This window comes from Triturus cristatus, chromosome 7 (genome assembly GCF_964204655.1).
Source record: "Triturus cristatus chromosome 7, aTriCri1.1, whole genome shotgun sequence".
Taxonomy (NCBI): Eukaryota; Metazoa; Chordata; class Amphibia; order Caudata; family Salamandridae; genus Triturus; species Triturus cristatus.
Window position 1 is genome coordinate 223,401,856 of NC_140590.1, and position 23,972 is coordinate 223,425,827.

Here is a 23,972-nt window from a genome sequence, read left to right on the forward strand (position 1 = left end):
GATATTGTTCCTGACAATGTTATTTACTGTTTAAGTTCAGAGTAATTTCCTGGAATGTGAAAGGTTTTATTAACCCTATCAAACGTCAGAGAATTCTTTCCCACCTTGCCACTTACAATCCCGACATAGTTCTCTTACAGGAGACGCACCTTTCGGAAACTGAGTCTCTCAAATTAAAGCGTGGGTGGGTGGGTACGGTTCTATTTTCTCCTTCTGCAAACAAGAAGAATGGTGTAGCTATTCTATGTCATAAAAAATTGGTATGTAAAGTTTTAGCACAAGAGTCGGATTCTGATGGTAGATGGATTCTTGCTCAATTGTCAATTAATTCTATCCCTTTAACTGTGTTTAATGTTTATGGCCCTACACAACCTGATTTACTTTTTTGGCCTTCAATTACTAGCAAATGTTTTCAATATAAAGATGACCTCTTCATTTTAGGTGGCGATTGCAACCAGATTGTGGACCCTTTTATTGATCGTAAGTCAAGTGTTCGTTTCATTCCCCACAAGCCCCACAAACAATTTCTTGACACCATTTCTCAAACATCTCTCATTGACTCTTGGAGACTCTCACACCCTGACACACTTGATTATTCCTTTTTTTCTCCTCCTCACTCCTCTTTCTCTCGTCTGGATTATATCTTTCTTTCCCTTTCCTTGTCGCAAAATTTGCTGTCGTCTTCTATTGAACCTATCCTTATCTCTGACCATGCTCCTATCGTAACTGACCTTGACCTTCTCTCCCCCCCTCCCAGATCCTCTCGTTGGCGCTTTAACAACTCTTTACTTACTGACCCCCTTTTTTCCTCTTCCTTCCGCTCCTTTACTACTGATTTCTTTCTATTAAACGATGCTCCTACTATCTCTCCCCATATCCTATGGGACTCCTTTAAAGCCACTGCGCGCGGATTTGTCATTGATTTTGTTTCCAAAAAAAAGAAGCGCTTTCTTCAGAAACGGAAAGATACATTAGCTCATATTAAGTCTCTGGAGCGCCAGTTCTATTCTTCCCCTAAGAGTTCTGTTCCTCCGGAACTTATTCGTGCCAAACTAGATTTTAACAAGGCAACTACCGATAATGCCTCGTCAATGCTTCTTCGGAGTTCTGCCCGGTTTTATGGTGGTCGCAACAAGTCTGGGAAGCTTCTAGCCAATTATCTCAAATCACGCAAAGAACGCTCATTCATTGATTCCATTTACTCCTCTGACAATACGTTATTACATAAACCTCAGGATATCCTCGAACAATTTCAATTATTTTATCGTACCCTTTATACACCTGAGTCTTCTCCCTCTCCCTCTCTTGTCCAAGCCTACCTAGATAAACTTCCTAAGCCCTTGACGTCTCATCTTCATTTCCCGGATCTGGAAGTTGACCTTTCCTTACATGAACTCTCCACGGCGTTGGCTATTCTTACCAAAGGCAAAACTCCAGGTCCTGATGGTTTTTCAGTTGAGTTTTATTTGCATTTTTCTGACCTCCTACTTCCTAAACTTCTGTCTCTTTTTCAGTCATTTCATTCATCGGGGAGGGCGGAGGGCACTTTTCAAGAAGCTACCATCTGCCTCATTCCTAAAGATGGCCGCGACCCCAAATATTGTAAAAACTACCGCCCGATTTCTTTAGTGAATGTTGACTATAAGTTGTTTGCCAAAGTGTTAGCCCTACGTCTTGATCCCTTGATGCCCCATCTTATCGGTAGGGAGCAGTGTGGCTTTGTGAAGGGTCGGTTGACATCCGATAATTCTCGTCTCTTCCTTAATGTACTAAATAAGGTTCCATCTCTTTCTATTCCTCTGGCGGCAATTTCGGTTGACGCAGAGAAAGCCTTTGATAGGGTTGACTGGTCTTTCCTATTTGCCTCATTGCGCTGGCATGGCTTTGGTCCTCGCTTCATCTCTCTTATTTCTTTATTATATTCTGCCCCTAAGGCTTCAGTTCTGGTCAATGGTCAAGTTTCCTCGTACTTCCCTCTTCAGCGCGGGGTTCGTCAAGGTTGTCCTCTATCCCCCTTGCTTTTTGTTCTTGCCCTTGAACCCTTTTTATCGTCTATCCGGAGTAATAATTCCATCACTGGTTTTCCTTACGGTGACAAGCAACTGAAACTCTCTGCATACGCAGACGATATTCTTCTTTTCATCTCTGCGCCAGAAACATCTATTCCCCCGTTGCTGTCCGAATTCGAGTCTTTCTCACAGGTTTCTGGTTACAAAATCAATTCCGATAAAACCGAAATTCTTCCCCTTACGAAATTTTGCACTCCTCATGCTTTCGCCCCCACGGGCTTTGCTTGGAATGGTTCTAAAATCAAATACCTAGGAGTATTGTTTTCTAATTCTGTTTCTTCTTCCATTACTCTTAATATGTCAGCGGTTTTGTCCCGCATTGACCGTTTACTTTCTTCTTGGAATCCTCTTTTTCTTTCTTGGTGGGGGAGATTGGACTCCATCAAAATGATGATCGCTCCTATTTTAATTTACGTTCTTTCTATGTTACCTGTCCATATCCCCGCAACTTTCTTTAAACGTATAGACTCCTGTTTATCTCGCTTCCTTTGGAACAAGAAACGATCCAGAATCTCTTTGGCTTCACTCCGTAAATCAAAGGCCAATGGTGGGGTTAATTTTCCAGATTTTCGTATGTATCATAAATCTTTTTCCCTGCGTCAGGCCTCTAGATGGCTTGCTCCTGTCCCTTCTCCCCTTGCCCCTCTTTGGCTTTCCATCGAGCACACATTATTACTTCCCTTCTCTTTTAAGGAGGTTATTCACTTTTCTGCTAAGGTTTCACACTTGGCTCTTCCCTTGTTTAAACATACTTCTTCTCTCCTAAAGCCACTCTTCAATCCTACAGCTACTACTCGAGAATCCTTCTTGAATTCTACTGTCTGGCATAACTCCCTTATTCTAATAAAAAACAGACCCATCTTTTGGAAGTCTTGGAGATCGATGGGCATCATTTGGGTGAACCAGTTTTTTGACGGAGCTTCCCCTTGCCCTTTTCCACAGTTTCAACTAACTTTTCGCTGTCCACGCTCCTTCTTCCAGAAGTTTGCTGTCCTAATGACTCTTATTCTGGATGTTTTCTACTCTCTTCCCTCCTCCCCTTCTTCGCTCTCTCAAGCACCTCTTCTTAAAATTCTCTTAACCTTACCCAAGGCTTCTCTCATTTACAAATTCTTCTCATCCCCTAATCCAGAGCGCCTTAAATCTAAGTTAGAACTTGCTTGGGAAGAAGACTTGGGTTGTGCTTGGCCCGTTACCTTATGGGATAAGCTTTGGTCCAGATCTTTGAAAATATCTCGTTCGGCCTCTCTTACTCAATCCTTATTCTTCTTATATCATAGACTATATCTCTCCCCACTCTCTCTAGCTCGTTTTTCTTCCTCTTCTGATTCTAAATGTTGGACTTGTTCTGCCCCCAATGCTAATCTTTGTCATCTCTTGTTTTTATGTCCTTCTGTCTCCCAATTCTGGAAATCTGTCTGGCTCTATGTCTCTCGTATTTTCACTCTCCCTTCTCCATACTCTATTTCTACTCTCTTTTTGGGCAGTTTATCTGACTCTTTGAATCTCCCTCTAGGCTCTCATGGTCTTTTTGACCTCATGCTCGCTCTCGCCTTTCAACACATTTCCTCTAACTGGAAAACCCTGTCTAACCTTTCCATTCGTCACTGGTGGAATTCCTTGTGTCACTTCCACAGACTAGATACGGCCTTTGCTTCCCTCTGTAACCCTTCACATAATAGGGACCTTTTTTGGCTACCTCTTACCACATACTTAGACCGGATGGCCCCAAGGAATGTTTCCATCACCACTTCGGAAAACTTTAAGCCACCTTGAGGGAGTTACCCCTCCTCCTTCTACTTTAAAATATCAGATTGGGTTATGACATTATTGGGTTTGCTGTGTATCATTTTGATTGTTGCAATACCTACAGCTTTCATTCCTTTTTTACAGCAAGGTTTTAGGATCTTTTATTTATAACATGTTTTTGCCTTCCCTTTTCCCCTTTATTTTCCTGATCACCCTTTCCCCTTTTCCTATCCCGTCTTTCCTTAAAAACTTATAAATTGCTTTGTTCTATTTTTCTTAATGACATCAGCTTGTTTATTGTAAATCATTCCATTTGTTTGTTTCTTATATTGGGCTGATGCCTCTGTATTTATTCTTTCTTGAATAAAGCTTTTCAAACATAAAAAAAAAAAAGAAATTTAGAGTTTAAGGACACTTAGAAGATATCTACGAGCGAACCCTTTTGGACTTAGAGGTGTCTAGGGCCAACACCCACGGGAGCACCGGAGTACTCGAGTTACCTCACCCAGGGAAGCCGGGTGCATAGGTGTCAAATGGTGTCGGGTCGCTGTTTTTAATGGAAGCTGCTCAGGAAGTGCTGCTGCCGTGAAGAGGAGAAGTGTCCGAAGCGATTCAAGCCCGGATCAAGGATGGAAGAAACCTGAAAGCAGAGGGGACAGAGTCTGGGTCACTTACCAGTGACCAAGGGCATGGTAGACCAATGTCCACAGATGTCAGGTGCTTCAGGTGAGTTGACGTGTTTCTTGACTCTTCAGCCACGAAGTCCAGGAGGCGCCGATGACAACCAGGAGATGATTTTAGCTTTACCACAAAGTCTGTCGAGTGCTGCGATGTCGGCGACCAGATTGGACCTAACAAGCCTTGGCAACAGCAAGTCACTTGGAATCAGAGAAAGGACGTCGGTGCAGACCAGCAAGGTCTGGGGACTCACCCAGCAAGGGTAAGTTGGGGCACATCTGGAGCAACCAGGAAAGCCCAATCAGAAGAGGAGTTGCCTTCGTGGGGACCCACTAGCCAACAGGCTAGTGATCGCAAAGGCGCCTCAAGCGTTCGCACTGGAAACTGGCCCACGGGTCACTCGTGGAGTGGAGGCCAGAAATCTTCGGTGCAGGAGGTGCTCAAGACTGGGGCTACTCAGAGCCCAAAGCACAACTTCGAGGAAGACCAGGAAGATGATGGATAAGTTAAAGATCACGGTGTCCAGAAGTCACGCTTCCACGTCACCCACGATAGCCATGGGCCTCAGTTTTGCTGTGGACTCAGGATAGCCTCGGGGAAGTCTGGAAATCCACCTCTGATGATGCAAAGACTTTGGCGTCCGGCGGGAGCTTCAGCGATGCAGACCGGTCAGTTGCTTCTTTGGTGCCTGCCAAGCAGGGGAGTCACTCCTTGACCCCAAGGGAGATTTCTTCAGTCTTCTAGTTGAAATAGAACGTCGAAGGTCCAGGATATATGTTGCAGAGATTCATCCAGGGTAATCTAAAGTTGCAAGGACTGGGCTCCCATACTTATACAAAGTTTGGGGGTTGGACATAATCTAGGGATCCACCTATGGGAGGATTTGGAAAGAGGGGTGGTTACGCTAATTTCCTTTGACACCAAGTGTGCCCCCAGTGCAGGACTTCAAAGCACCAGAGAGTGCTCCCGTCCAGCCCCAATACACATCTGCCTGCCTGGGGAGGTGGTATCACCTCCCTGGGACAGGAAACCTATTGTCCAGGCCTCCCCTGCCAGAGTTTCCGTCAGCAGCAGGAGGCCAGACCCATGTCTGTGGCAGTGACATCCATTTTGTGATGCCAGGGCTGTAGAAAGTCTTTACCGGGTTAGACCAGTGTGAACATGTCTCTCCCTCTAGAAGGGTGGAATGCTACCTCCGCCACCAGAACTGGCGGGGCGGGTTGTATTCCAAAGCGTTTGACTCCAAACACTGCATGTTTCCGTGCAGCCAGTCCAATGTTAGCATTTACCGCGAGGTTATAATGCACTTAAGAGTATATGGTCAGGCTGCACCACAAACAGCATCAGAGAAGGTACCCCGAATGCTGCAGTGGGGCTCTGCTCATGCAGGGGCACCCTCTCACATAAAAACCAAGCACTCTGCCTTCAGGATTGTTAAGGCCTGCCATAGGAGTAACTTATAGGTTTTATATGTGTGTACATTGATAGTGATATAGGTAGCCTATACCACTGTAAGGGGTGCAAGCACCACCTTACCCAGGCTGCAGGAGCAGACCTGTGGTGTCATTTTGGAGTGCTTCCCAGGGGTGGCATAATACATGCTTCAGCCCCTGGTAGGCCTCTGAGGTACCTATGCCCTAGGTACATAGTATACCATATACTAGGGGCTTATAAGGCACTCCAGAATCCAATTAGAAATGTACCTAATGTACATGGAAATCATTTTAGAGCGGAAGCAGCTAGGCTGGGGTCCTGATTAGCAGGGCCACAGCCAGACTAAGGTCGAAAAACAGTGCAACACCAGCAAAAAGTGGGGGTACCCATGTGAAACAGATCCTACTCTCCTACTCCAATGACTTACGAAAAATGAATTTGACCTTGATTAAAGTCGCCGGTGCTTGTTTAACATGTTCCAATCCCCAGAGCTGAGTCCACAAGCCTAATATACCAAATATTGTGAAGTATACCTACCATCTGTCCTCACTTCTTTTATAGACCAAATTTAAATGCTTTCATGTGCAGCTATTTCTGAAGCTTTGGAAGGCAATCTTCTTTATAAGCCAACTATGCTAACAAATTGAATCTTGATGCTGCTAGAGAATAAAGATGTATATATCCTCTTGAATCACGTATATCACATGTGTATGATGTAAATGTCCCCTAGGCCTTCTTGGAAAACTGTGACTGGCCTCCTACTGGCATGGCAACACCTGGCCATTCGCCACATAATCACAGATTTTTCATTGGTGTTAAAAAGCATGTATTGTGGAACCCCTTTTTAGGTCTCGCATAGGCAGCGCATGCGCTGCCTCTACGAGGCATTAAGTAATTTCTCTACTTGGGTGAAACTCCACCTCTTGCCAGTAGTTTCTCCCGCCGCTTGCCATTCGTTAACTGTGGCATTCATTTTGTTAGCGGGCTTATGGTTGGCTTGTGGTCCAATGCGGCACTTCCGTTTTGCTTCCGTCCGGCCGGAAGCAGCAGCGACCAACTACGGTTTTGTTACGCTGCTCCACGTTATCTACTCGTGTAGGGACTACTTCCTTGTTTGCCCCATGATGCAGTCTCTGCTGGGAATCCTGTCGCACCCATATCCCGGATTGCGACCTGGGGAGCAGCGCTTGTGCTGACGCTGCTCCTACTACACCCGACAAGACCTCCTGCCGCTGCCCCGCGGCTGTTCCGCAGCTCCTGGGCGGCGCGAGACCAGCGTCTTCCCCCTCTCTGCCTGTGCAGCGAGATACTCCTCCATAATGCCTTGCCACCTGGGGAGCAGCACTTGTGCTGACGCTGCTCCCACTTCACCCGAGAAGACCTCCTACCGCGGCTTTCCCCGCTCTGCCTGTGCGGCGAGATACTCCTCCATAATGCCTCCTGGATCGGACTTGGAGCTGGCGACTCCGTGAAGCACATACGGTACAGGTAGGTGGGGGGCTGGGGGTCATTAAATGTCTGCGGTGGCGGTGCACTTCAGTTTTCTAAGTATTGCACGTCTCACCGAATGGGCTGAGACACTAACCTTACTGACCCCGCTCAGACCTTCCAGCTCTGCGCTCAGTTGGTCCACTGATGTGGAATCTGCTCGCTGTGACTCACCATCTTCCCCAGGCCCCGTGTCCTCTTAGCACGTCAAAGCACATAAGCCAGCTGACATCCCCCACCACCTTTCCCTGCCCCCAGGTCACAACTCGGCACCACCACCCACCCCTCAGTTTTGTCTAAGCATGCACTAGCAGTCACCATCTTGGGAAGTTTTAGGAAATTGGAGGCCTTGCCCTTGCCTGCACCACACACGAGAAAATTAGGAAAAATTCGTCAATCAGACATAACTACTCGGAGAAAACGTTCTGTGAGTCTGGGTCCGAAAGTTCACCATTTTGGAGTGCTTGCTTCTCATATAAAAAGATAATATGTTTTTGATAGTGGCTGAATCGCACGCTGAGAGAAGACATTTGTGTGTACTTTTGCGATAGGCTGGGTCTGATAGCTTTGAAAACAGCCCCCCCGTGTACGCAACGATGTGAAACTTATTGCAGGCGCTCCTCGATTAGCAGATGTCACCATTGAATTTATTCGTCCGGCTTCCCTATGCAGCCTCGGTGCTATTGCATGGTGCAATCTGATGGAATGGTTCATGGATAAAGAACTTGCTGACCGCTGTGACTCAAATGGGATGTTCTATCAATAGCGAATGGCAATGTATGCAATCATATATTTGCATGTATAAAGGCTGTGCCAGTGGCAGCAGTTAAAAGCACCGCAAAACGTCCCAGATAACAGACCAACAAAAACAGAATGAACTGCAGTGATGCTCTTGCTTTTGCATAAGGTCATTTCTCACCTACTCATACTGACTGCGTCAGGGACGGACGGGCCTTTGCGGGCATCGGGCGCTTCCCCGGGAGGCTGGAAAGGTTGAGGGCCGATTTTGACAGCAGTGGGACTCAGTTTTGGTACTGGGGTCGGTTTTGCAGCTGTAAGAAAAGCAGTAATGCATCACACCTACATCCCCCACTCCAACCCACCCCCACCCCAAGGCTGCTTTTGGTCCCAGTCCAGCCCTGGACTGCATCCTTTTATAGCATCCAGAATCATAGCTTAAACTCTTGCAAATGCGAGACCTAATGCATTGCAAATGCTTGTTCTGATATCTTGTCTAGGGGCAAGATTGTGGCACAACAGCTAGAACAGATAACTGTGGACCTGGGGAACCAGGTTCAATTATTGATGTCTGCTCAACATCCTGTGATTCTGGGCAAATCACTTAATCTTCCAGTGCTTACAAAAAATGAATGTGTAATGTAAAAGATGGTTTCTGGAATGCACTCCAATACCTTTGGGTAATGTTTGTGCTATATAAAACCGCAAAAAATATTTTACAAAATTTTGTGAGCACTCCCGTTTTCAGGTACTGCTCAAGACTGGAAGTGGAGCACAACCTAAGGATGGCAGGAGCAAGAATCCATCCACACATTGTGACTGTCTCTGTGGAGAAAAATAGGCACACCCCTCACCTGTGTTTTGGGAGTGTTTTTACTAATCCATCCTAAATTTTGTGTTTTATGTGATAATAAAGCACCAATGTAATTTTTGTGCAAATTTTTCTTGGAGACTTTTCATTTGAACATTATAATAAGCACAAGCACTACTAAAACTTCAGTTTACTAAACACTTACTTTAGTTAATATTATTTGCCCTATACCACCTCGGCTCTGCAGGAGGGAATGGCCATCAATGATGCAGAGTACCAGCTTCTAGAACTTTTTTGTCAGGTGGTGGTGGGGGGGGGCTTGACGTGTAAAAAGGTTTAGATGGGGGGCTCAGCTGACAAAAGTTTGAAGACCTCTGCTCTAAGGGTAAATTTGACAGATCTCTTGTTTCAGCTAGAGTGATTTAACAAGGTTCCAGGACCTGCCTGAGCCCTACTGCCTGGACCTGCCGGAGCTCTGCTGCTGTCCTCTCCTTTAGGGGGCCTTGATCTCTAAGAGGTGCTTCCTGGTCCTGGACCTTAAGCCGGCATCAGAGTGCACGCCACCTGAAGGAAAGGTGAAGATACAGACGTTTTGGGCTCCTCGCAACTGCAAGGAGACCTCTTCAGGCTGAAAATCGCCCAACAGCTGACACAAAGCTTCAGCAGAACCTGCTCTTTGCTCCGACAGAGTTTGAGAGGACCACCAACTTAAGACTCCAGCGAGACCTGTACTTTACCTCAACAGTGACAATCTATGTTGACCAGCAGCCGAAAGCTGCAGTGATGATCAGATCAGCTCTTAACGCCACAGCAGTGACCATCTGTGAAGCCCGACCTGCTCTTTGCGCCAAGAACAACCTCCTCATTCAACAGCAGCTCTTCGTGTGTACTTGATAAGGTAACTCTTCAGAGGGATGAACCTGGACCCTATGCCCAACCCACGCTCCATCACAGTCAGCCTGAACTTCTCACTTTCCCCTGGTGCAACAAAATCAGATAATCGTGAATCTCACTTTCTGATTTTTGGAGTTATTTTCACTTAAAATTTTAAGAACTCCTACCTCTGAGTATACTGATTGGATGTTTGTCATTTTGGTGTCATTGTATTTGTTAAATTATACTGTATTTTTCTAAAGTGCTTCAGGACTTTTCTTATCTTGTCTTTTCACTTTAATATTCTTTGTGTGCTGCATAAATACTGTACACATTGCTTCAAATTTAAGCCTGACTGCTTTGTGCCAAGCTACCAGAGCATTAAGCACAGGTTTAGTTCCTGACGTTTGCTGTTCACAGTGACAAGGGTTGTGTGTTTTATTGTTTGAGTGGGGCTTCAACCCTCTCCAACTCAGTTTTTTACAGAAACCAACTCCCATGTGAAGCACTAGTCCCCAGACTATTGCTTCCTAACTATTGCTTACCATAAATATTGTGTCGGAAATATTGTTTACACCTTTGTTGCGGTAACAGAGATAATCTACACCCAATGGGGCACTATATTTCTAAATAAGATGAGGGCCATTCTGTTATAATAATTTTTCCTACAGATATTTTTACTCGCGACCCATGGGATTACTTGTAATGTGGGAGATTCAGAGAGATTTCAACATTACTCTGTGGGCCTTTCAGCAGTTAGTGTAATTCCTGGTCTATTCCTAATATCACATTTTTAATCATATGGAACATCTGTAAAATTGCGCATAAGCACAATTAATGTTTTTTTGTACCAAATAATATGTACGTCTGTAGAGAAACCCTTTCCTCTGCACCGTCATTAACACGGTTTCTCTTTTCCATTTTCCAAACTAGAAAGACATTTGCTTTTAGCCTTTCACAAGAGTACATTTACATGAGTGGAAAAATAATTGAAAGATGAATTTGAATACCCACAAACCAAATAGTTCGTAAAGTTTGGCAAATTATGCATCATGGCATACCATGAAAAGGCCTCTCTCTCGTTTTACTATACTCCTCGAGCTTTTAGGAGAACCCCTCTCTTACAATGTACACAATTTTAAGTTTTTTCCTCTTTAGACTATGTACAATCCTCCATTTGTTTGTCAAGAAGATATCAGCATAACAGTCAGTTCACGTACATACACCCATATCTTGTCATTTCTCTCTCGGCTAATCATATTCTTTCTAATCATATTAATTTATTCCTATGTCTCTTTTATTTTTGTATACTGTTGAAACAGAGAGAACATGGTTTCGGATTCCGTGGGCAACATTAAAGGCTACAACGAAGGTGAAATCCGGAAAGGAGATGAGGGATCGTCCGACTAAAATGTCCACAGTAACCAGTAACTTCACGGGTGATCGAATGCAGGGTAACAATACGGATAATATGGGCGCTGTCGTGGAATTTACAAAATAGCAAAGATTTTTCTTACCAAATTTCATGATATTTTTTTTAAAGATTGCACGAAACCTTGTAAAAGTAGGTTTTATAGGAACAATTCGGCAAAACACATATTTTGTTTAAAGGAGAATTACTTTGCCAAAGAACATTTTCACTTATTTTCCACCAAATACATATGACAGGCACACACCCTCCTGGTTTGTGAAGCTAAGTCAGAAAAATATCAGTATGAACTCAGTAATTGGTAATATGTATTTGCTTCCTTTGTGTGTGTACGGAAATCGTATTTATTCCTCATAGATCACTGGTGGTTGTTGTCTTGTCAGGTAGGTTTTGGCTCTGTTTATGGTAGACTGACTGCTATCAAGGGTGGCATTCTGCAGTGTGACGCTTTCCGCAGTCATGTGTTCAAAACCATCTCACACTCTTAGGGGCACATGCATCAAGCAAAATACCGGTCGCAAACAGGCCGATTCTCAGAATCGGTCTGTTTGCCGCCGGTAAAATGCTATTTGCGATGCATCAAGCCCAAAGGCATTTGCAAAACAGGTAATTGCAATTTTTGCGATTATCTATTTTGCGGATGCAGTTAGGGAATCGCAAATTGTGTTTCCCTAATTGTGATGCATTATGGAATTGCAAATTGATGCAATTTTGAATCGCAAATTACCATCAACTTTAAGTTGATGGTAATTTGCAGTTCCTTAGAAAAATGCATAAAATTGCATTTTTCTAGGTGCCATGATGCGAACACACATGCCCACAGGGCATGTGTGTGCGCCACATGTGCACACATGCATGTTTTGGGGGTGCGTTAGGGTGGCCTTTAGGCCCCCTAGCACCCTTGAAATTGCATTCGCAATTTGCGAGTACCTATTTGGTACTCGCAAATTGAGAATGCTGTCCCATTCATCCCTTTGGGCCTCTAGGCCCATAGGAAAGAATGGGAAGGCCTTCCTTAATTGCGAATGGCAATTTGCGATTTGTAATTAAGGAATGAGTAGGAATCACTACTATTTTAGCAAAACTGACATGCATAGCCAATTGCGATTCCTTAATAGCGATTCCTTAATAATCGCTATTAAGGAATCGCGATTGCCTAGCTTGTTGCATGTGCCCCATAGTGCCTTAAACTAGTCCTCCTCATGATCCAGCTATTCTCTGCATAGTTCACCCATCCTTCAACCGAGATAATAAGGAATGTTTTTCACCTGAAGAAGGGTCGAAGTGATACACAGGTGAATCCCAGGCTTCAGGGATGGTATCCGCTTCTCTTTTGGCTCGGTCTCCAGAAGTGCCCCCTACATGTCCAGAGAACAAAAAGGTTAGGCGTCAATTAGTCTGCGATGGATGCAAATGTAAACAGTTCAACTAACAGTAGTAAATGAAAACTTCCTGTACTAGTACTACGTGCAACAACTTTATTAAAAGGTTTCCACTTTTGTGCCATTTCGTGGATTGTTGTTACATTTAATCTGTTACAGGAAGTCTGTTATCTTATAATGGATGTATCTTGGCGAGCAAACGCCCAGTGTATAATAGTGCTAACGTATAGCAATTGAGAAGGTGTGGATAAGCCAGCTGAGAAGAATATTTCTGAGAATTAAAATAGACACAGAGAGACCTTTGTTACTTTCCAAAATTACAATGGTCATACTGAATCCTGAGGGCTTTCTGTGAAGAGTTCCACAGCCATACAGGGTAAGAGGTCGAAACGTTCTACTTCCTACTCTTACAGACCTGTACTGGGGAGAATGATACACCTTTTCCCCCATACACACCCTGTAATACCGACTCTACTCAGTGCTCTGGCTCCAAAGCTTCTATGATAGTATTTCTTTCATGTCAGTGCTACCCCCACTTGACATATTATATTCAGAATCCGAGTTTAATAACAGAAGGTTTGTGGCCATGGCACAGTACCCCCCAGAAGATGGACGTGGTTGAGTTAACACATTCGATATCTTTGTAAATATGACATACATGCAGGTGTCCCCCTGGCATCTCACCAGACATGTTGGCACTTGGCAATGGGAAACCGCCAGTCAGGTACCGGTGTCTGGTCTGCCTTTGGTATCATCACCGCGGTACTGACTATCGCTCACCTGCACGGGGTGGCAGGCAGGGTTATGCCACGTCATTCTCACAGCTGTTCCAGATGCAGGCTTGTGTATGCACCTGATGACCTTATGGGACATTGACCACATTATGTGACTGGAGTCCTCTCCCATCTTAAAGGAGCTAGGCTCTTAGCTCCAGTTGTCATTGTCAGGAGCCCTCTGCACCACCCATTTTCAAGGGTTCAGTCAAATCATATTGGTGGATTACCCCAAGGTGGGAATGGCATTTCCAGTTTTGTCTTGGACATTTGGAGAGTAAATACATCATTTCTAGGAGTTACTACAGCAAAACTGCTCTCGTGGCAAAAGGCTGCCTGTCAGGGACACTAGAGAAAAGAATGGGAAGTCTGAGATATACTGCCACAGCTATTGACTAGTATGGTTTCTAAAGGGGCATATTGGGAACACAGTATCCAGTAGCCCACCTACAGGACATGTGTCTGCACTGCCAGCCCACTGCCCGCGTGTTCTACACGCCCAGATTGGTCGAGCAGAAACCTTCTGGCGTAAGTGCATTACAATCCTGCTCCAGTCAGAGACCACAGAGGGGTTTGGCAAGGCTCCCGTGAGCTCAGCGAGCCTATCACACGGCCTGCTACCCTGTTGTATTACAGTGAATGCTGGCCAGCTCCAGGGCTCATCTCAAACAACAACTATTATTGCTGCTTGGTCCGTTATCAATATTTAAGGACTGTGGAGTGGAAAAGGGCAGATGTTGTAATGTCCTTTTCTTTCTTATCCTGGTCCTCATCCCCTTTTCGCCTTGTTCTAGTGATTATAACCTGAGTTTTTTTCAAGGGAAGCATTACTGGACATCATGGCAGAAAGGACATCGCATATCTGCCCTCTGGCCTGGGGGAGGAGACTCATTTTCTGAGTTATCAGTTGCAAGCAAAGGTGTCACTTCTCTATTGTGGACTCGCACTCTTTTTTAAGATCGAGTGGAGCGTTATGAAGGGCCTGGACTCCTCTGTGGAATTTAAATTGAAATCAAGCAGTAATTAGATGACAATGTTTGCTACTCGGGCGTGGCAGCTTTTCTGCTACGCAGTTACTTGGCAGCTGTTTGCGTGCGCGTGGAATACATGCTTCCTTTGATCTTAACGAGACACACTTCAGTCTCAAGGGTTCCTCCAAGGGGAAGTTGTGGGTGTGGGGGAATTTGAGTGGAACGCAGGGGCAGCTCCTGTCTTTAGGCGGAGGAGCATCACCCCACTGATAAAAAAAGCCCCCAGAGATGAAAAATAAAATGGTATTAAAGTTAATGTGTTCATATTTTATTTTTTGAAACCTGCCTCAAGCCAAGCATCAGGACAGGGGGGCAGGGCTTCCTGCTTTCTGCTGCTGCCAGTCAGGCAGCAGCAGAAAACAGGGCACTTTAAGTTTAAAGTGCACGTCTCTCTGGCCAAGCTTTTACATTTTAAACCTCTACAGAAAGCATAGGGCTCCAGTGTCCTCGGAAGTGCCAAAGGCGGCCGCTCCCTCCAATCCTGGCTCTGCTTTCATTGTGCAAGAGAGCAGCAGCATGATTGGTTTGGGCAGTTTCCTGGGTCATGCTTTGGAGCCTGTCTGCCTGCCTGGAGAAGACTGCAGTGAAGAGGGTTTAGCACCAGGAAGGTAAGTGTAGTTATTTTATTTACTTTTATTTTTTTCTCACCCATCACACCACCACCCGTAAATGTCAACCGCCACTGGTGGAAAGTTACTTCCAATGTGCAGCCTCACACAGGTTGATAGTTGAGCTCTGGTGGTGGGGCGCCTGCAAGCGCTAATGTAAGACATGAGGCTGGACCACATGAAGTGAGCGGCACAAGTGCAAATGTAAGACATGAGACAGGCAAGAAAAAAAGAGGGTTGTTTCATACAAACTAAGAGCATGGCAAGTGCTAATGTCAGACATGAGGTTGAACCACGTAAAGTGAGTGGTGCAAGTGCTAATGTAAGACATGACGCTGCACCATGTAAAGACATCTATGTGAATTACATAAAGTAAGTGCTGAAAGTGGTAATGTAAGACATGAGGCTAGACCATGTAAAGGGAGCCCTGGAAGTGCTTTTGTAAGACACGAGGCCGGACCACATAAAGTGAGTGCTGCAAGTGAGGCTGGGCCACTTTAAAGTGTGCTCTAGTGGAAAGGTGTGAGCACCTGTGATCTAGCATGGCAAGAATAACAAAGGGAGTTGTACCCTACAAACTAAGAGTGCTGCAAGTGCTATTGCCAGACATGAGGCTGGATCCTGCAAGGTGAGTGCTGCAAGCGCCAATGTAAACCATGAAGCTGGACCACGTAAAGTGAGCATAGCAAGTGCTAATGTAAGACATGAGGCTGGACCACGTAAAGGGAGCTCTGCAAGTGCTAATGTGAGACACGAGACCGGACCATGTAAAGTGGCAATCGCAAGTAAGGCTGAGCCACGTAAAGTGCACTCTGGTGGACAGATGTGAGCACTTGTGATCCAGCATGGCAAGAAAAACAAAGGGAGTTGTACCCTACAAACTAAGAGTTCTGCAAGTGCTATTGCCAGACATGAGGCTGGATCCTGCAAGGTGAGTGCTCCAAGCGCCAATGTAAACCATGAAGCTGGACCACGTAAAGTGAGCATTGCATGTGCTAATGTAAGACATAAGGCTGAACCAAGTAAAGTGAGCACTGCTCGTGCTAATATTAGACATACACTGGACCACGTAAAGTGAGCGCTGCTCGTGCTAATGTTAGACATGACACTGGACCACGTAAAGTGAGCGATTCAAGTGCTAATGTAAGACACAAGGCTAGACCAGGTAAAGTGAGCGCTGCAAGTGCTAATGTAAGACATGAGGCTGGACCACGTAAAGTGAGCGCTGCGAGTTGTAATGTAAGACATGAGGCTGGACCACTTAAAGTGAGCGCTGCAAGTGCAAATGTAAGACATGACACTGGACCACGTAAAGTGAGCACTGCAAATGCTAATTTAAGTAGTGAGGCTGGATCTCGTAAAGTGTGCGATGCAAGTGCTTATGTAAGACATGAGACAGGCAAGACAAACAAAGGGGGTTGTATCACACAATCCAGGAGCATGGCAAGTGCTAATGTAATACATGAGGCTGGACCACGTAAAGGGAGCTCTGCAAGTGCTAATGTAAGACACGAGGCTGAACCATGTAAAGTGGCAACCGCAAATAAGGCTGAGCCACGCAAAGTGCACTCTGGTGGACAGGTGTGAGCACTTGTGATCCAGCATGGCAAGAAAAACAAATGGAGTTGTATCATACAAACTATGAGCGCTGCAAGTGCTAATGTCAGACATGAGGTTGAACCACGTAAAGTGAGCGGTGCAAGTGCTAATGTAAGACATGACGCTGCACCATGTAAAGACATCTATGTGAATTACATAAAGTAAGTGCTGAAAGTGCTAATGTAAGACATAAGGCTAGACCATGTAAAATGAGCGTCACAAGTGCTTATGTAAGACATGAGGTTGAACCAGGGAAAGTAAGCACTGCAAGTGCTATTGTCAGACATGAGGCTGGATCCTGCAGAGTGAGCGCTGCATGTGCTAATGTAAGCAATGAGGCTGTACCACGTAACGTGAGTGATGCAAGTGCTAATGTAAGCCATGAGGCTGGACCACGTAAAGTGAATGCTACAAGGGCCAATGTAAGACATGATGCTGGACCACGTCAAGACTGTGCTGAAAGTGCTAACGTAAGACATGAGGCTGGACAACATAAAGTGAGTGCTGGAAGTGCTACTGTAAGACATGAGGCTGGATCACCTAAAGTGAGCATTGCAAGTGCTAATGTGGGACATGACACTGGATCACGTAAAATGAGCGCTTCAAGTGCTAATGTAAGGCATGAGACTGCACCAATTAAAGTGAGCATTGTAAGTCCTAGTGTAAGACATGAGGCTGGACCACGTAAAGAGAGCTCTGCAAGTGTTAATGTAAGACATGAGACTGGACCATGTAAAGACAGTGTTGCAGGTGCTAATGAAAGACATGAGACAGGCAAGAAAAGCAAAGGGGGTTGTATCATACAAAGTAATAGCATGGCAAGTGCTGATGTAAGACATGAGACTGTACCAGGTAATGGGGCACTGCAAGTGAGGCTGGACCAGCATGGCACGAGTAAAAAAGTAAGGTGTACCCTACAAACTATGAGTGATGCAAGTGTAAGCCATGAGGCTGCACCACATAAAGTGAGTGCTGCAAGTGCTAATGTAAGACATGAGGCTGGACTGCGTAAAGTGAGCGCTGCAAGTGCTAATTTAAGACATGAGGTTGAACCATGGAAAGTAAGCGCTGCAAGTGCCAATTTGAAACATGATTATGGCTCCTGTAGAATGAGTGCTGCAAGTGCTAACATAAGACATGAGGCAGGACCACGAAAAAGTGAGCACTGCAAGTGCTATTGTAAGACATAATGCTGGACCACGTAAAGTGAGTGATGCAAGTGCTAATGTAAGACATGAGGCTGGACCACGTAAAGTGAGCGCTGCGAGTTGTAATGTAAGACATGAGGCTGGACCATATAAAGTGAGCGATGCAAGTGCTAATGTAAGACATGAGGCTGGACCACGTAAAGTGAGCGATGAAAGTGACTTGACTTTTAATAGCACTTGAGAAACCCTGCGCATTTTAAATTACTCACCCCCACCTCGCTGTCTCTCCCGAGCCGTCTCCCCGGTCCACCACGGGATATCCCGGTTGTGTGGAGGGAGGTACTTCCGGCAGAAGGAGGTCAGCCTTCTAGCCTCAAACCCACCTTCTCTAAAAAAACTCCTGGGCACCGGAGCGTGCAGCAGACACGTTTTGATTGCAGCATCGGCATTAGCAACAGGCGCTAGCTGCTGAATGCTCGTAGGACCTAACTCTCCCAGCTCGCACCCAGAAGAAACACTACCATGGGCAGCTACATGGTAAATCGCCAATTGAATTTATTTGTTGAATTTACACAGTCTGTGACTTTTAATAGCACTTGAGAAACCCTGCGCATTTTAAATTACTCACCCCACCTCGCTGTCTCTCCCGAGTCGTCTCCCCGGTCCACCACGGGATATACCGGTTGTGTGGAGGGAGGTACTTCCGGCGAAAGGGGGTCAGCGTTCTAGCCTCAAACCCACCTTCTCTACAACAACTCATGGGCACCGGAGTGCGCAGCGGACACACGCAGCGGGCGCACCGGCGGCGCGCCGAAGGCAAGCCTGTCTGCTCCCGTCCGCACCCGAACGCTGCCAGCCGCCAGGGACCCTGCCCAAATAAACACAATAAAATAGACACCCGCATTAAACACGTCTAATCCAGGATGGAGCTGGTGGCGATTGGAAGCCACCCCCCTCGTTCCCCCTCCCAATGTCACAACAAAGACCCTCTCTCAACTCAAGCCCTGGAGGGATTCTTCTCCTGCCCTCACAGCAGATTCCAAAGCATGAAAGACTCCGCAACGCTCTGCAGCAGTCGCCCTCCTATCCCCCTCCCCATTGCATATCATAAGGGGGACACGAGGTGGAAATCTACCTCCAAATTTACACAAGAAGCCACTCCACCCATGCTAAAATGGAAAAGCTTCTTGGGAAACGTAAGATTCCTCCCGAAGCATGCGATAGAGCTATGGGATCTACTGGATACCAAATTACCCGATATCGGCTTCATCACCGAGACCTGGTTAAAACCTTCTAACACTCCAGCAATCGCCATTGCCCTACCAGAAGGGTATAAAATTATCAAACTTGACAGGCAACCCAAAACCGGAGGTGGGATTGCCATAATTTACAATGACAGGGCAAAAGTGTCCATCATGGAACAATGCTCAACTGACTTGATTGAGATCATGATATACAGGCTCGACCTCTCTCCCTAAGTAAACTGGAAAGGGGCACTGGTATACCGCCCTCTGGGCCCCCTAACTAAATTCTCTCTCTCACTAATGGAACTAATAGCCCCCCACGTGATCTCCTCCAATAAATTCATGCTACTGGGCGACTTCAACATCCACAGCGAAAACCTAGACAAGGCGGAAACCGCATCCTTCCTCAATGACCTCACCGCCCTAAATTTAAATAAAGTAAACAATGGCCCCACTCATCTAGCAGGACACACTTTAGACATTGTCTTCTCTAACTCCTCCCTCCTCACATGCTTCGCCCCAAAACTAGTCAATTGGTATGATCATGCCATCATCGATTTCCAACTTCAGGGACACATAGGAACTCACCGGACTACCATACAAAATCGTTCCCCATACAGACAATGGTATAAAATCAATAATGACACCTTTGCATTCGCCTTTACACCCCCCATAAACTCTCCTCACAGCAATACGGAAGACAGACTAGCACATTTCAACCAAGCTGCACTAGCTGCCATAGATCTGATCGCCCTGCTAAAAAAGGGCTCCTCCAAACCCAGTTCCACTAAATCAATATGGTTCTCCTCAGAACTACATAAGGAAACAAACAAATGTAAAAACCTCGAAAGGAAATGGCGCCGCACCAACCTCGCAGCCAACAAAGAGAAATACAAATCCGCCCTCTCCCTCTATCACAAAAATATTAAACATACCCGCAAATCTTACATAGCCCTTCAACTTAGCTCAGCTAAAAACACCCCCAAAGCTATGTACCAGATTCTAAAAACTTTCACCCATCCCATAGCCTGTGAGACAGAAGAAGCTCCCTCTCAGACACTGTGCGATAAAATAAGTAACTATTTCATACACAAAATTGACAACATCTACAACAATTTAATCGCGCCTAAGCAGTCCCCCAGCTCGGATAATATATCAGACATCTCTTGCTACTGCCCATCTCATTCGACCATCCTACATAATTTCCCCCCTCTTACACAGGAGGACACTGAATCCATAATGATTAACATAAAATCCGGCTCCCCACTGGATGTCATACCCGCCAAGATCATGGCATCTTTAGCTAAACAACTTTCCCCTTCAGTCTGTTCCAAACTAAACCAATCTCTGGAGGATGGGCACTTACCTCCCTCCTGGAAGGCCGCTCAGATCATCCCCATCCAGAAAAAAACAAACCTCCCCACGGAAATTCTCTCTAACCTCCGCCCCATCTCCCTCCTCCCTTACCTGAGCAAAGTCCTGGAAAAACACGTAAATAAACCCCTCTCCGACCATATCGAAGCAACTGGCTACTTGGACCCGGCCCAATCGGGCTTTCGGCCAAAATACAGCACGGAATCAGCCCTAGTGACCGTCACCGATAACATCAGGTGTACCTTAGACCAGAACCAGTCCACCCTTCTTGTGCTATTAGACCTTTCGGCGGCGTTCGATACGGTCGACCACCAGACTTTGCTCAGGAGAACTAGGGAGGCAGGAATCGAAGGGACAGCCCTGAAATGGATGACCAACTTCCTCTCCAAGCGCTCCCAGACTATCAACCTTGGCCCTTTCCGGTCTAAAAAGCAAGACCTCTCCAAGGGGGTGCCTCAAGGTTCATGCTTAAGCCCGACTATGTTCAACATCTACATAGCTCTCTTGGCCAACTTACTGAGACACCATGGATTCATCCCAATATCCTACGCGGACGACACTCATCTCACTTTCTCTTTTAACAAAACCTCTCAGACAGCTCAATCCACATTTTCCACCAGCATGCTGGCTATATCACACTGGATGGAAAGTAATTTCCTCCAGCTGAATGCCGGAAAGACGGAAATTCTGCTCTTCGGTGATGCCCCTCTCCTGTGGACTCCTCAATGGTGGCCCCCGGAATTAGGCTTCCCCCCTACCCCGGCGATCACTGTCAAGAACCTCGGAGTTCATCTCGAACAGACTCTCTTTATGAAGAAACATGTCCCTCACACAGTGGGCTCATGCTTCCACATCCTGAGCCTTCTAAGGAAAGCATTCCCCTATCTCCCCGACACTACTAGAAAGACCCTGACGCAGACCCTGGTACTGAGTAAGCTAGATTACTGCAATGCCCTCCTGATCGCAGCCAATGAGTCCTCATTAGACCGCTTACAGATGATACAGAACACCGCCGCTCGCTTGTTCCTAAATGCGCCCTACAGATCTGCCTCGCTACCTCTCCTTCATCAACTACACTGGTTGCCCATTCGACAACGCGTAAAGTTCAAGATATGTTGCCTTACACACAAAGCAATCTGAGGCACTGACCCCTGCTATCTGGCGGAGAGACTCCATCATTACATCCCTCACCGGACTCTGCGCTCCAGCTCCAAATCGCTCCTAACTATTCCCAAGATTAAAAAAACAAGAACGGGAGGAAAAAGCTTTTTCTACCTAGCTCCTCTCATCTAGAATCAACTTCCCCTCGCCTTAAGACAATGCCCGGACCACTGGAAGTTCAGGAAAATCCTGAAAACTGCCCTGTTTACAGACTAATACTCCGACTAATGCTTCTCTGCAAATCCAGAGCGCTGAGATACCCTCCCGAGGGTGATTCAATGAGCTATATAAACTTATAAATCAAATCAAATCAAATCAAGTGCAAATATAAGACATGATGCTGGACCACGTAAAGTGAGCGATGCAAGTGCTAATGTAAGACATGAGGCTGGACCATGTAAAGTGAGCGATGCAAGTGCTAATATAAGACATGAGGCTAGACTACGTAAAGTGAGCGCTGCAAGTGCTTATGTAAGACATGTGGCTGGACCATGTAAAGTGAGTGGCGCAAGTGCTAATGTAAGACATGAGGCTAGACTACGTAAAGTGAGCGCTGCAAGTGCTTATGTAAGACATGAGACTGGACCATGTGAAGTGAGTGTTGCAAGTGCTAATGTAAGACATGCGGCTAGACCACGTAAAGTGAGCGCTGCAAGTGCTACTTTAAGGCAGGTCTCTGTCACAGTCTTGGGCTGACCTGTGTCTTAAATAGTGGAAGAGCTCTAACAGCTGTATTTTACTACTTTATACAGAGGTTCATGGTTGTTTCAAGGCAGAAGATGTTAGTGAAGCTGCATTTATTAACATCTCTAAAGTAAACATCAGAACATTACAGCGTTGTGATTGGGTTAGGGGAGGGGCCGGAGGGAGCCTGGCTGCCTGCTTCCTCCAGGAGCAGGAGCCGAGAAGACACCGGACCCAGCTGGTGGAAAGGTAAGTCTATTTTTTGTTGTTATTGAATTAAACCCCCCTCCCCACACGACCCTCATTCCCGTATGACCCTACCGCATTCCCCCCACCCGTGAGACAAGCCGGCCGCGACTGGGGGCGTGGGGGGGATTGACTGTGTAGAGAAGGGTCCTGGTCTGTTTTTGTTAATAACTAAATGGAAAGTCATGCATACAATGCCAAAATATCTGTATTTCGATTGAGCAGGGATGGGGAATAGAAAGTACTCATAGCCCTCTGTGTATTCCAGTTCTATTGTACCTAAAGGTAAGGGAAGAAAGTGCAAAAACGTACAAAACTGCTTTATTTGATTGAATTTATTTTGATGGAGAGTGGCACAAGTTCAGTACTGAAAGGCTCATGAGTCTCTTAATTCCTGAAACAATGTCATATTCGCCCTATGTAAATGTGTCATTTTTAGGTCTCGTCTAAGACAACGCGCATGCGCTGTCTCTCCGAGATATCAAGTAATCTATAAGAGAGGTGAAACTCCGCCTATTGCCGGGGATTTTGTCCTGCCGCTTGGCATTAGTTAACGCAGGCATTTGCATTTGTTAATGGGCTTTTTATTGGCTGTTGATCCCATACGTAACTTCCGTTTGTTCCGGAAGTAGCACCGCCTAACTACAGTCTCCTTACGCTTACACAGCGTAATTGTTATTCGGAGAACTCTCTGTTAATTAATGCTTGTGTCAGTGGTCACTGCTCCATTCATGACTGTGTCGCATCCCCTCTCCCCATGACCCACCTTCGGTGTCGTCACACCCCATTTGCGCTAAGATGACAGAGTAAACCCATGGACAGAGTATGTAATGTACTTGTATGTTTTTTTATAATATGCGTGGTGGTTATATCTTTTTTAAAAAGATGAGAATTGAATATACAATATACATCTGCATTAACAATTTCTTTGATGTATATATTCATAATGACTCTGGCCTACGTGCTCTCTGTGGCCACCTGCATGTTTCCAAACAATCAAGCCTCGTTCTTTTACTAGAGGCCTAAACAGTCTGCATGTTCACTGCGGAATCATTTTTTTCACAGCACCATGAAGTTACCAAATGGGCTAAACGCGCGGGGGGCTTCTCTCTGCAAGGAGTCCAGAGCGCTGCGAGTGTTTATTGCAACAACACGGGAGGCTGTCACGATTACAGAAAAGGTGTGTGTGTGAGGGGGGTATAGCAAAGGGGCGTTAAGATGAGATATTGAGGTCCCGTACACGGTTTATACTTTTGCATGCATGAGGGGGGACGTTTCCACAGTATGCCCAAATGAGAAGTGAGCGCATTGTATGTGCACAGCTGTATATATATATATATATATATCTGTATTTTTTTTTTTTTTGCCACAATGACATTATTTGATTTGCCAAGAATCACTGGATGTTGAGGTGACACCGGAACTCCAACGTGGTTTCCCAGTTCCAAAGGTG

General features: G+C 45.7%; 1 protein-coding gene and 1 long non-coding RNA gene across 2 annotated transcripts in view; one reads left to right on the forward strand and one right to left on the reverse strand.

Annotated features, from left to right (window-relative positions):
• LOC146809268 (uncharacterized) overlaps positions 1–23,972 on the reverse strand; it is a 186,347-nt gene that overhangs the window by 44,778 nt on the left and 117,597 nt on the right. Inside the window, exon 8 of the mRNA XM_085616086.1 lies at positions 12,538–12,627. Within this exon, the coding sequence (XP_085472212.1) occupies positions 12,538–12,627 (90 nt within the window). The remainder of the gene's footprint in view (positions 1–12,537; positions 12,628–23,972) is intronic.
• Positions 23,182–23,972, forward strand: part of LOC146809269 (uncharacterized) — a 253,678-nt gene continuing 252,887 nt past the window's right edge. Inside the window, exon 1 of the long non-coding RNA XR_014966383.1 lies at positions 23,182–23,342. This is a non-coding gene — a long non-coding RNA (uncharacterized LOC146809269). The remainder of the gene's footprint in view (positions 23,343–23,972) is intronic.